The sequence below is a fragment of the Carassius gibelio genome, chromosome B19 (assembly GCF_023724105.1).
Source record: "Carassius gibelio isolate Cgi1373 ecotype wild population from Czech Republic chromosome B19, carGib1.2-hapl.c, whole genome shotgun sequence".
NCBI classification, from domain to species: domain Eukaryota; kingdom Metazoa; phylum Chordata; class Actinopteri; order Cypriniformes; family Cyprinidae; genus Carassius; species Carassius gibelio.
The window spans coordinates 8,317,593-8,331,154 of record NC_068414.1 but is presented as its reverse complement, the minus strand read 5'-3'; the positions used below and the strand labels follow the sequence as shown (position 1 = coordinate 8,331,154).

General features: G+C 40.5%; 1 protein-coding gene and 1 non-coding gene across 4 annotated transcripts; one reads left to right on the top strand and one right to left on the bottom strand.

Moving 5' to 3' along the window:
- The first annotated feature begins 2,879 nt into the window (after positions 1-2,879).
- On the top strand, positions 2,880-3,009 carry LOC127981073 (small nucleolar RNA SNORA3/SNORA45 family). Its single transcript, XR_008160054.1, has one exon. It is a non-coding gene; the product is annotated as a small nucleolar RNA SNORA3/SNORA45 family (small nucleolar RNA).
- An 863-nt stretch (positions 3,010-3,872) lies between these two features.
- On the bottom strand, positions 3,873-11,657 carry ddah2 (dimethylarginine dimethylaminohydrolase 2). Of its 3 annotated transcripts, none has more exons than XM_052584545.1 (6): positions 11,507-11,657; positions 9,597-10,114; positions 9,342-9,530; positions 8,115-8,234; positions 7,891-8,034; positions 3,873-4,466 (listed from the first exon to the last, which is right to left on the bottom strand). In XM_052584545.1, exons 2-6 carry the CDS (start codon positions 9,885-9,887, stop codon positions 4,350-4,352), a joined length of 861 nt encoding a protein of 286 aa, XP_052440505.1. In that variant the 5' UTR covers positions 9,888-10,114; positions 11,507-11,657; the 3' UTR covers positions 3,873-4,349. The 3 variants fall into 3 exon arrangements, with proteins under 3 accessions (XP_052440505.1, XP_052440504.1, XP_052440506.1); XM_052584544.1 differs by having other exon boundaries at positions 11,412-11,551; XM_052584546.1 differs by lacking the exon at positions 11,507-11,657 and adding an exon at positions 11,118-11,457.
- Positions 11,658-13,562: the final 1,905 nt, after the last annotated feature.

Genomic DNA, 13,562 nt, shown 5'->3' with positions numbered 1-13,562 from the left:
TGCAGAAGAGGTTACAATTTGCCAAAGAACACATCAACTGGCCTAAAGAGAAATGGAGGAACATTTTGTGGACTGATGAGAGTAAAATTGTTCTTTTTGGGTCCAAGGGCCACAGGCAGTTTGTGAGACGACCCCCAAACTCTGAATTCAAGCCACAGTACACAGTGAAGACAGTGAAGCATGGAGGTGCAAGCATCATGATATGGGCATGTTTCTCCTACTATGGTGTTGGGCCTATTTATCGCATACCAGGGATCATGGATCAGTTTGCATATGTTAAAATACTTGAAGAGGTCATGTTGCCCTATGCTGAAGAGGACATGCCCTTGAAATGGTTGTTTCAACAAGACAATGACCCAAAACACACTAGTAAACGGGCAAAGTCTTGGTTCCAAACCAACAAAATTAATGTTATGGAGTGGCCAGCCCAATCTCCAGACCTTAATCCAATTGAGAACTTGTGGGGTGATATCAAACATGCTGTTTCTGAAGCAAAACCAAGAAATGTGAATGAATTGTGGAATGTTGTTAAAGAATCATGGAGTGGAATAACAGCTGAGAGGTGCCACAAGTTGGTTGACTCCATGCCACACAGATGTCAAGCAGTTTTAAAAAACTGTGGTCATACAACTAAATATTAGTTTAGTGATTCACAGGATTGCTAAATCCCAGAAAAAAAAAATGTTTGTACAAAATAGTTTTGAGTTTGTACAGTCAAAGGTAGACACTGCTATTTTTTTGAACACACCCCTTTCAACTAATTGCCCAATTGCACAGCCTTAAGAGCGTGCATATCATGAATGCTGGGTCTTGTTTGTTTTCTGACAATCTACTGAACCTACTGGTAACTTGTTTGCCACATAGCAATAAAAAATATACTAAAAACCTTGATTATTCTGGTTAGTCACATTGTACTGCTATTATTTTGAACAATACTGTATATTCGGGCGGGGACATTCATCATCTCCTCCAATACAATATCCCACAGATTCTCTATGGGGTTCAGGTCAGGAGAGTTGGCAGGCCAATTGAGCACAGTAATACCATGGTCAGTAAAACATTTACCAGTGGTTTTGGCACTGTTAGCAGGTGCCAGGTCGTGCTGAAAAACTAAATCTTCATCTCCATAAAGCTTTTCAGCAGATGGAAGCATGAAGTGCTCCAAAATCTCCCGATAGCTAGCTGCATTGACCCTGCCCTTAATAAAACACAGCAGACCAACACCAGCAGCTGACATGGCACCCCAGACCATCACTGACTGTGGGTACTTGATACTGGACTTCAGGTATTTTGGCATTTCCTTCTCCCCAGTCTTCCTCCAGACTCTGGCACCTTGATTTCCGAATGACATGCACAATTTGTCCAAAAGTTCAGTGCTGCTTCTCTGTAGCCCAGGTCAGGCACTTCTGCCGCTGTTTCTGGTTCAAAAGTGGCTTGACCTGGGGAATGCGGCACCTGTAGCCCATTTCCTGCACACGCCTGTGCACGGTGGCTCTGGAGGTTTCTACTCCAGACTCAGTCCACTGCTTCCGCAGGTCCCCCAAGGTCTGGAATCGGTCCTTCTCCACAATCTTCCTCAGGGTCCGGACACCTCTTCTCGTTGTGCAGCGTTTTTTGCCACACTTTTTCCTTCCCACAGACTTCCCACTGAGGTGCCTTGATACAGCACTCTGGGAACAGCCTATTTGTTCAGAAATTTCTTTCTGTGTCTTACCCTCTCGCTTGAGGGTGTCAATGATGGCCTTCTGGACAGCAGTCAGGTCAGAAGTCTTACCCATGATTGCTGTTTTGAGTAATGAACCAGGCTGGGAGTTTGTAAAAGCCTCAGGAATCTTTTGCAGGTGTTTAGAGTTAATTAGTTGATTCAGATGATTAGGTTAATAGCTCATTTAGAGAACCTTTTCATGGTATGCTAATTTTTGAGATGGGAATTTTGGGTTTTCATGAGCTGTATGCCAAAATCATCAGTATTAAAACAATAAAAGACCTGAAATATTTCAGTTGGTCTGCAATGATAAAAATTTAACTTTCATATATTTTAGATTCATTACATTATGGAAAATAATGAACTTATCACAATATGCTAATTTTTTGAGAAGGACCTGTATTTGTTACATTCAAATAATCACAGATTTGCTAATGCAGTACAGTACACAGTAGTTACTACAATAAAAGTTTATAGTTCAGAATTAAACACTGATGTATACAGTAGCAGTCAAAATAAAGTCACCTTTTATAAGTAATTTGACGCTTCAAATGAAGATTTATTGATTACATGATTACACCAGTCTGTCTTTAGTAACAAGTAAACCTAGATTCACAGAGTCATGCAGCTCTATTTTGCACACAAAGAGCTCCTAAATGAGCTGATTTTTGATCATGGTATTCCACTGCAACTAATGTTGGATATCTAAAGGTTTGACTTCATTTTTATTTATTTATTGTATTGGAATCAAAACTGAGGATTAATCTGCTCAATAAGCAGAATCTGAATTGATCATTCAAATGATACCCAACCCTTCTTGCTGCTTGTTGTGGTTTGTTGATTAAAGCCAGATTCAGATTACTAGAAGAGATGGGGTTTGTACTTATTTTATTTTCTGGTCATTTGTTGCACGTGGTTGAGCTTGAGCTTCTCTGTATTTTCCTGAACTTGGTTTGTAGTGACTCATTTCTTGATTGGATCAAACAGTTATTTCTTCTTCTTTGACAGTGATGTAATCCTGAATGAGAAGAGCGCCAGCTGCTTTCTCCACTCGGCTGCTCCAGACACACACAGATAACAGCAGCTGATGACCGCAGGAGAGTTCACACACTGAAGGTACTGCTGCTGCGGTCCATTACTCAGATCTAAATGATTCCTGCTTTAATGTGTGAAGAGCGAGACTAGAGTCACACCCTGATGCTGCTCGTGGTCCTGGTGTGCTATAGTCCTCGCAGAGTAACTCTCTGCTTATTCATTGGCTGCTGCTTTCTGTTGCCCAGCCAATCACCAGCTCAGAAACATGCATCACCTCATACAAACACAGGCTGATGTCTAACAGCTGTTCTTTATTGTCTCAGGGATCATCAAACCACTGAAGATGAGCTGGAAAGTGTGAAGCCCAACTGTTGAACATCTGTTGTTTTAGAAGCATGAATAAATCATGATATAACTGAAATGTTTAATGGAATATATACACACAGCTATTGTGTGCTGTGCAGGTGTGGTTTAAGCTGTACTCCCTCTTGTAATATACTGGAGGCAACAGCACAACAGGCCCATTATCATGTGTTAGGATATATTTGTGTGTGTATAATTACTCCGTGCAACAACAAGAGGTATTTTAGCAATGTTTAAAAACCTCATACATGTAAGCGCTATCTTAGCATTGCATGTTCACAGGGTGGTGGTGTTTTTCATTTGTACTGAAAGGTTTGTGAAGTTTCAGTCATTTTTATAAAATGTGAAATGTGGTATAGAAAAAGCCCATTTATGTATCTGGTATTTTCCTAATAAAAAATAAATTGATTTTTTTTAACCAAACTAAGGCGTCTACTCCAGCATGTTTAAAAAAAGATTACCTCATTGTCTGTACCACTGCATTAACTTTTGTTCTTGTTTAATAAGAACAGCATTTATATACAAAATGTCAATATAACATCCACTCACTAATCAGAAACTGAAGTTAGCTCACAGCAGAATTGTCCTTTGTAGGGTCGCAGGTGAGGACCCCCCTGGACAGACCGATGACCCATCTGTCTCACACCTGTGGGCAGTTTCTGAATGTGTCCAAACAAAACTGAGTTTTTGGAGAGGAAGGCATTTATTTTCTTTTAAATGAATCATGTAAAACTAAACCGCTCCTGTTCGAAACCACAAGAGCAAACAATGTTTTTTATTTATTTTTATTGTCAATACAGTTGAGGGAAAAACACAATATACTAAAAAATGATTGTACATGACTAGCTTTAATAGCAGAATATACGCAGAGAAGCCATGAAACGACACGTCTTCTAAACTCTTGAGACCTCGAGGTCCCCCGTCCTGTTCAAACACATATGAACTAGCGGACCTGAGCAGAAGTGTTCAGGACTGCTGTAAAGACCGTGTGTTTGGGCAGTATTAAAACCCCCTGGATTGGAACAGGAGTAAATAAAACTATTTTCAAGGCCATTTATTATAATACTCTCGTAATGTGTGTCCATTATCCAAATCTAAAGGAACCTGCATAAAACAGCCAAGAAATTAAAGCATAAGAGAAACATATGGACAGTTGCAGCCCTTAAAACTCAGGCTAAAGGGAACACAAGAAAAGGCGAGAGGTATAGAAAGTGAATGATTATGCGGTGATTGTAGGAGAATATCTTTAATAGTTGGGCTTCTTGTTGATGAGCAGGCAAAGGGAGGACAGCGCCGCCCCGAGTTTGGAGGCTTCGCTGCAGGCGGTGGGCAGCAGGGTGTAGTCGGTCAAGCGCTGGAAAGCCTGAAACAGAAGATGCAAACGCTATCAAGAAAACAGGTTTCTGTTACTTCTAGAAACACAGCTGACAGCTGAAGCCAATGGGACAATCAACCGTGAGATCTGCATTTACTCAAATACTTTGACAGGAAAGGCAAGTCCGTAGACATCCCACTAACTAGAAGTAGCTTTTCAACTACGCTTCAGTTAACTCATTGTGTGCATGCATTATTCTTAGGCGAGTTGATATTCTGATCATATTTTTACCAAGCACAATTTTCCAATGCCAAATCAACATCAATTTTAATAACTTCAATCAGTTGTGTATTATAAGTGATATGTGACCCTGGACCACAAAAATCCTTAAGTGAGATTTTTTTTTAAATAAAAAAATAGAAATAAAAGCTGAATAAATGATCTCTCCATTGATGTGTGGTTTGTTCGGAGGACAATATTTGTCTGAGACACAACTCTTTGAAAATCTGGAATCTGGGGGAGCAAAAAAATCTAAATATTGAGAAAATCATCTTTAAAGTTGTTCAAATTAAGTTCTTATCAATGCTTATTTCTAATAAAAAATTAAGTTTATAAATTTATGGTAAGAAATATACAAAAAATCCTCATAAAGCATGATCTTTACTCCTAATACAATTTACAATATCCTAATGATTTTTGGCAGAATAGAAAAATGTATAATTTTGACCCATTCAATGTATTTTTGGCTATTGCTAAAACTATACCCCAAACACTTAAAGGATTATTTCACCGAAAATTGAATATTATGTCATTAATAAATCACCCTCATGTCGTTCCAAACCCGTGAGACCTCCGTTTATCTTCTGAACACAGTTTAAGATATTTTAGATTTAGTCCGAGAGCTCTCAGTCCCTCCATTGAAGCTGTGTGTACGGTCTACTAGAGTTGGGGTACTCGAACTTGGACTCGGACTCGAGTCCGGACTCGAGTCCAATTTTGAATGAACTCGGACTTGTCATGCACTCGGGTGAATTTGTACTCGGTCTTGACACGGACTTGAACATTTTGGACTCGGAAAATATTCCGAGTAGAGTCGAGTCCGCGTGTGTAACAATAAAACCAGCATAAAATTGAAATGATAAATTAATGAATGTCTCCCCTTCTGTCATTTTACTGCACCACACCGGCAGGCAGAAGTCTCCTGCTTGCAGACGAAACACACGCACCACTCACTGGATATCAGTGTGGATTAGTGATGGGAAGTTCGATTCTTTTCCGCGAACCGGTTCTTTCGGACGGTTTGATTCAATAAACCGGTTGAAAAAAAAAACAGTTCACGGGATACATAATCCATTGCGATGTATTTGTTATTAAATGAACTTACGTTTCGTCAGATTGCCCTTCATTCAAGCCCTCGGTTTACCCGCACTCATTACATTAGCACAAAATCAGTTCAGAATCAATCACCAAAAGAATCAGTTCGGTTCAGACGCGCTGTGAGTCAGTCGGCTTCATGCTGAATCACGAATGCGCAGTATCATCAGCTCCTCGGTTCTCGAATCGGACGCGTCCGAAAGAAACGGTTTTCGGTTCAGTGTACTGGTGATCCGAAAACCGATGCAACCGACTACCAAAGACAGCAGCAGCAACCAACAGATGCTGCACAGCTCAGCATTGCAGGATTTGCAAGACTAGATTTGACCAAACAAGCAGTGCTACTTTATGATGCAAGTTCTCCCAAGACAACAGGAAATTCCTAATGTCATCATTAAGGATCTCCTCATTGGCTGCACTTTACCTCTGTCAAATGTGGGGGAGAGGCATTAAATAACTGAAATGTCATCTTTAACTGGAGGACAATATAGTGTGATACAATAATAAAATAGGTTAATTTGTATTTTCATGCACTTGTAATACAATAAAACCTTTGAAACCTTTTTTGATAGGAAACTAGTTCTGTTGACATAAAATAAAAATGTTCAATGGCAATGACTATGTAACAATGGTATTTTTTTAATTACATTTTTATATTGCCATTGGTTTAATGGGTTGAAAGGTTAAAATATTAATAGAATGTAAAAATGTACAATACCAATTTATAATCTTTTTTAATTTAATTACTTTCTGGACTCGGGCGGACTCGACTCGGACTCGGCCTTTAAGAACTCGGACTTGAGTCCAACTCGGCCACTTTTGGACTCGGACTCGGACTTGGACTCGATGTTTGTGGACTTGGTCTTGACTCGTACTCGACAAAGGTGGACTCGGACCCAACTCTACGGTCTACTGTCCATGTCCAGAAAGAGTCAGTCTTTCGTTCATTATCTGGCTCGGCTCAGTGTTCATCTTCAGTTCTCTCTTCACAGCAGTTCAGTCAGTCACTGTTTGAGTAAATGAATTACTCTGGGATATTGGTTTGTTTTAACTGAGATGGAGTGTCAGCCACATTAAAAAAGTTAACAGCTTAAGTCACTTGTGGATTAATGCGTATTGGAGACGCGAACCGTTTAAAACGATTCAGTTCGATTTGGTGAACTGTTTCAAAAAGATCCAGTTACATCGAATGATTCGTTGTGAACCGGATATCACAAACTGCTTTGTTTTGAACTCTCTCTCACAACAGACACGGAAGAGAAGACAATGCTGAATAAAGTCTTAGTTTTTGCTATTTTTGGACCAAAATGTATTTTCGATGCTTCAAAAAACTGTCACATGGACTACTTTGATGATGTTTTCTTACCTTTCTGGACATGGACAGTAGACCGTACACACAGCTTCAATGGAGGGACTGAGAGCTCTCGGACTAAATATAAAATATCTTAAACTGTGTTCAGAAGATAAACGGAGGTCTCACGGGTTTGTAACGACATGAGAGTTATTAATGACATAATTTTGATTATTGGGTGAACTAACCCTTTAAGACTGCTTTTGTGCTCCATGGTCACATACAGTATATATTTGCCTATGAAGGTTGAAAGTGAAAAACACCTTGTATTCAGGTGTGAATAATTATTAAGCAGGGTCTCTTTTACAGATAAAATGAGCCGAAAATAGATACACCTCAGATGGTAAAGTAAGAAAAAATGTAATGCCACGAGATATGTTCAAAACTAATGCAATACTGGAATTTGTAGAGTTAAGGCATGACCTCAGAAAACAGAGAAAATCAACTAATAATAATAATTATGCACACACTGTAATGACTGTAAATTACTGATAGGAAGTAGAATGTCTTAAAGAACAGCGTTTATTTGAAATGAATCTTCTGTAACATAAATGCCTTTAGTGTCACTTTTGATCATTTTCATTTGTCCTTGTTAAATAAAAGTGTGTTTTTTAATGGTACTTTTGAATGGTAACATAGTATGCTTTCCACCAAAAATATGTTACACTGAAATCACAGTGGGATGACATAATGCCAACGAGAGCTGCTGAGTATGGTCTGTTTTACTGTGCACGCTCTGTTACTCACGGGAACACTGTTGGGACACTCCTCGGCCGTGGGGTGCAGGAGGAAGTCCACTTTAGCAGGACCTCTGATGTAAACGCAGTTAGCAGCCACATCCTCGGGCACAGTCAAGATCTCGTAGTGATGGTCAGTCAGCTGCTCCATCATCTGAAACCACAAGCACTCCTCAGAAAAGCCGTCCGTCACGAAGCGACTGTGTCAGGTATTTGACATGCACACACACTCACTCGGAGGGTCTTCTTGGCCCCGTCGCTGCTGCTGATGATGATGGTGTCAGGGCCGCCCATGGAGCAGATGTTCTTCAGACGAGAGCCTCCACACACCGGCACGGTGGACACCGCAAAGTCCTGAACACACGCCGCACCACAGCACCGTTAGCTGCCTTGTGCTGGCATCTCCTCTCATTATTAGTGCAAACCCCAAGTACTGAATCTTAGCATCCCATGCTGCGTGGTTTTACTCTATGTTGTTATACTCTGGCAGTAATCCACTTTACACATACTATAAGTGAGTCTGACTCCATGTCATTAGAGTGTCAGTAGATGATCAAGGTTAGGGAGAATAACAGTAGAATGCACTTGCAAAGAGGAGACCATCCAAATAAAGAGTTTGTGATACTAATGACTGTGAGCTGACATTCTTATGATGAGTAGACTACTGCAATAAAGAGTTAAAGTTAAAGAGCAAGAATTCAATTCAAAGCTAAAAGAAATTAAACTCATTATTAAACAATAATGACGCTACCCCTGAATCAACAAACAGAACTAACAGATATTGCTCCAAGTGTGACTGCATCATATAATAATTGCTGTTAATAATCTTCATCGTCTGGGTGACTATGTCTTGTATTAATTTTTTTAAAATCCTGTCATACGTGCACAAACTGACAGTCACCACTTATAAGCTACTACTAATATTGTAGAACGTAATATTTTTGTAAAGTTGCTTTGTAATGAGTTGTATTGTAAAAAGCGCTTTACAAATAAACTTGAACTGAACTGACGATGATGAGCTAAGTGTCTGCTAAATTATTAAATGCAAGTATAAAATAATTGTTGTGGGGTGAACACATGTATGTAGAGCCTACAAAATCTTAAATCAATTGACAAACTGTAAAATATAATGTAAAATTAAATATAATACGAGTTGAAAGAGCTTTAAGTAGTTGGTGTAAAAATCAGGACCCTATGAAGTGTTTTCAATTTTCCAAGTTTCCTTTTGTTTTTCTGGACTCGGTTTAAATGGTTAAATGACATTTTTATTAACCAAAAACCATGTCTAATTGATTAAAATAATGAAAGTTAAAAACACTTTACTAAAAGTCTAACAAAGATAAAATTTTTAGGGCTCTTTTCAAATACTTTTTTTTTAAATTATTATGATGATTAAATTCAGTTTTTCTATTTTGTTAACAGATTCTGTGTTTCCCAGTTCAACCGAATCACGACACTCACCTTGAAGGTGTCGGCCAAAACCTCTGCCCCACGGTGATTGGTGTGTTTGGAAATGCCCACGAAGAACTCTTTTCCGGTGAAGAGGACATCACTTCCTTCCAGAGTGGCTCCAGCAGACCGGCCCTCCTCGTCGCCCATCTCCAGCACCGTCAGCTTGAGCTCGTTCAGGACGCGCCGCACGGCCTCCGCCTGTGAAGACACAGCTCTGAGCCCCAGTCACGTCTGAGTGTCCCGCAGCCCGCGAGCGGCCCTTACCTCCGCGCGCCTCTGCTGCTTGAGGGGTCGGGTGATGAGCGCCGTGTCGCCCTGGATCACAGCCACGTCTTCGATCCTCCAGCTCTCGGGCAGCTCGGACACTGCTGGGATCTCGATCAGCTGCAGCCCCACCTTCTGTCTCAGAGCACCCGTCAGCACCCCCATCTGACGCTGGGCCTTGGCCAGGTCCGTCTGAAGCCCTTCACCACCCTCCGCCAACTTCCCAAAGGATTCTGGGATACCTCTGACCACAGCATGCGTGAAGCAGCCGTACGGATAGATGTTGGCCATGACGGCGTGTATATGAATGGTATGTTTGTGTAGGCTCAACTGTGTGTGTGTGTGTATGTGTGTGTGTGTGTGTGTGTGTGTGTGCAGGTTTGAAGTCTATGAAGGATAGTCTTGGAGTGGAAGTGATTGGAAACTTTTGGCAACAGCAACTGGATCAGCAAATCATTCCTGATGTCTCTGAATCCCCAGGGAAGAAACCTCCAGGAGCATCATCCCTTTAATACTGCCTGAGACAGAGAAAATACAAAATTGAGAGAGAGAGAACAAAAAACATTTTAAAGAGCTATAGACCAAACCAAATCATGTGTGAATCCTTGGGTCTCGGAAACCTCTAGATCTAAAGTCAAACTAATCAACTCGATGCCACTTGAGAGCTAAATTAAAAACCTTCAGCGGATCATATAATTAATAAATAATGTCTTTTACCTGGACTTTAAAGCGGACTCAAAGATCTTCTGATGTTCCACATTTATCAAGTTAGCAGCTTTAAACCATTCAACTACACTGTACAAATAATTTAACGGTTTTTGTTTGTTTTTAAACCTTGTATATGTTTTAAAAAAAAGTTAAACAGCTCTGTCAGTGGATTATGCACATTAAATGTTGTCAACTGAACTTCGAGTAAATGGTATGGAGAATATTTTGGCATAACTTACGTGTGACAAATTATGTAACGTGTGTGTGTGTGTATAACTTATCCCAACAACAACAACAGAATGTGGGAGAATTCCTGGTATCATTTCAGATCACTCATACTTTAGTTCTGTTCAACAACAAACAGTTTAGGAAATAATCTGTATTTTAAAATAATTTACAAATCATATAAAAGTTACTGCGGATAAGAGCACAACTGTATCCACATTGCTCAGGGAAAACAAAACTGATAAAACGGCTGAATCTGGAAGTGTAGAGTATTACCAGTAAATATTTCCTACTGTAACGTTAGTTTCCAAACAGACGAGAACACCCTAGGAACAACACGTTTGTTTGGGTAACTGTGCTAATAACATCTCTACAGTCGATGTCGGTGTTTACAGAGCAGCAGCACACAAACCTAACGGTCAAACTTCCAGAAAACACCAATTCATCGCACTTTTCCCGAGATTCAAAGACACTGAGTGTTTGTGTGAAGTGAAGTGGTCGATGAACTACACAAAAGCGGTTCAACAGTTGTCAAAAGTGTCTCGCTGCCAAAGTTGACGCCCTGAACTCTAGAACCCAAAATCCTACCTTATGACACGATGAAACGCGTTAACTCGGTTTGTTTCGGTGCACGCGCTGAGCAGTTTTGGCCGCCTCGCACAAACACACACCGTTATTCTCTTCTTTCTTTCTCTCTCTCTCTCTTTCTCTCCCTTCCCCCTCAGTCCGTCCATCCATCCATCCTGTCCAGTCCCTGTGCTTCCCTCCTGTCTGACCATAAGCGATCCTTGGATCTACTCATCGCGACTTTGTTCACTCGGAGCAGATGTCAGGGAAGCGCACTTACACTGGTTTTACACTGGTTTAGTAACATCAGCCTACCTCTGAGTCAAAGTGACACAGCGCTTCTAGAAATCTGCCCAACTCTGATCCACATTAAAGTCATTCCCGACCATCTTTCAGGATCCTCCACTCACCAGCCCTGTTGTTTACAGCCACACCCCCAGCGCTCCCGGACTGGAAACTTAAAGATGGGGGAAGTATGGAGGCACACTCTTTTATTCATGTTAAATACTGAGTGTTCAGCGGATTCTGAGCTGTGACACAGTTAAGCAGCCCTCGTCTGTGTTCTGTTGTCTGCAGCTGTTCCCTAATCCACTCTTTTAATATGTAGGTCAGGTTTAGCTGTGTCCTCGGCCTCATAAATGTGTTGTTTTGCTGTTATGGGCTGGTGTGGTGGGGTGACCTCAGACCCTCAGGAGGATTTGGTGGAATGCTTTCCTATGAAATCATTTTCTGTTTGTCTGTTTTAGTTAAATGCATCTTTCTGGTGCATTTTATGAGCACAATTAAGAGATCATACCTCCTTCAATAATAAAACTGGTTTTAATTCTACAAAGCTGATTTCTCACTAAAAACCCAATGTTGTAGGACACTTTTGTTTTGATGATTGCAAATGATTGCACAGACACTGTATAAGCTGAACTGAGATGACGTCACTGAATTCTGCTTTTTTTCTGCTTCATCAATCCTCATACATGGAATGGGTGGATTTTAAGAAATAGTAAAGTTTTTAGACCACATGAAATGCATATATGGGTTCTGTGGCTATTAGTTCCCAGGTTCATCTACGCTGATAAAAATGCTTTTAGCAGATAACACATTTCAATGTGATGATACACAGCATTTCTCATGTATCATGTTCTCTCCCTGAAATCTTCTACAATGCTCTCTCATGTTCACTCATGCACTTGCGGGTGTGTCTAAATTTGTACAATAAAAAGTTCTCACAAAGGAATATCACTCCCACAAGCAGCAACCTTGCTTCATGGCTGTGAAGTAAACCAAATCTTATATAATTAATTCTTAGTCCTTTAGTGTCGCACCCTTTCAGAGGAAATGCATTTCTCTCAGCAGGATCAGATCAGAGTCTGAGAAGGAAAACATCCTCAGTGTGCAGCGCTGGAGATCTGAACACCCTGCAGTAAACCGAAGACCTGTTGAGGTGATTTTAATGAAACGAGTCAGTCACTGAAAGAGCTGTATTATACACAACAGTGAGCTCTGGTGCTGATACGGTCCGATAGCACCGGGACTGTGCTGTTTGTATCACTCCATGTTTTATGTTTGCACATTTCAGACAGGAAGATGGTGATTTTGGAGGTTCAGGTGATTTTTTCTGCTAGTTGCATCATTGTGCCAGGAGGTGGCATCTAGTGACTGAAGGTCCATTAACACCATAACAATTACTACAGTGTTAACCATATAGTTTTAAAAATCTTTCTTAATTTAAAAGAAGAGGCCACACCACAACTATAATGATAATTGCACATAGGAACAATATAATTGCATTCACTTTTAAAACAATTTTTTTTCACCCCAGCTAATGAATGATAAAAACATTGATGAGAATCAGTTAATCAGAATCCATCCTGCTTTAATGAGCTTGAGGAGAATAGCTTTCAATAAAGCATGTTCTATGCATGTTTAAGCTGTTCTGACACGCTTGTGGTGTGTCACTGAGACACTTTGCCATCTTTTGTTTCTCTCATCACTAACTTGTTTATTGGATTGCTAAAGCAATACACGAGCAAGCCGTGCTGTGGCTCTGGTTGTGAGGTATGCTAATAATGCTATCTCAACAGCGGTTCATGAGCACTGTTTCCTGCGGATCATTTAAAAACATCTGACCACAGTGTTCTGGACACCAGCACTTTAATGATTCTGCCTGTGATTTAAGCTTAAGATCATGATTTGTCTGTAGTAGTACCGCAGTGAGTGTAGTTTGTTTTTAGGATCTGAAGGAGCTGTGACGTGATACCTGTGTAAGGCCACTGATCCACAGACAGCTCAAGATGACACGGCCATGACTGCAGAGGAAAGGAGAACAGATCGAGACAAAGACTAGCAGAGGATAGACGGGATTAAAGAACAGACCATCTGTCCATCCCTCGTTTCTGAAGCTAAACCAGCTTCGTATGCACAGCCTCACGAAAGCCACACAGGCATGTCCTCTTCGGCTGCACATGTATG

Coding starts and splice junctions, on each gene's coding strand:
- ddah2 (XM_052584545.1), bottom strand. CDS start 9,887: ATGGCCAACATCTATCCGTACGGCTGCTTCACGCATGCTGTGGTCAGA. Junction 8,035..8,114: donor GGGCCAAGAAGACCCTCCGA/GTGAGTGTGTGT, acceptor TTGTGGTTTCAG/ATGATGGAGCAGCTGACTGA. Junction 4,467..7,890: donor AGTGTCCCAACAGTGTTCCC/GTGAGTAACAGA, acceptor CTTCTGTTTCAG/GCTTTCCAGCGCTTGACCGA.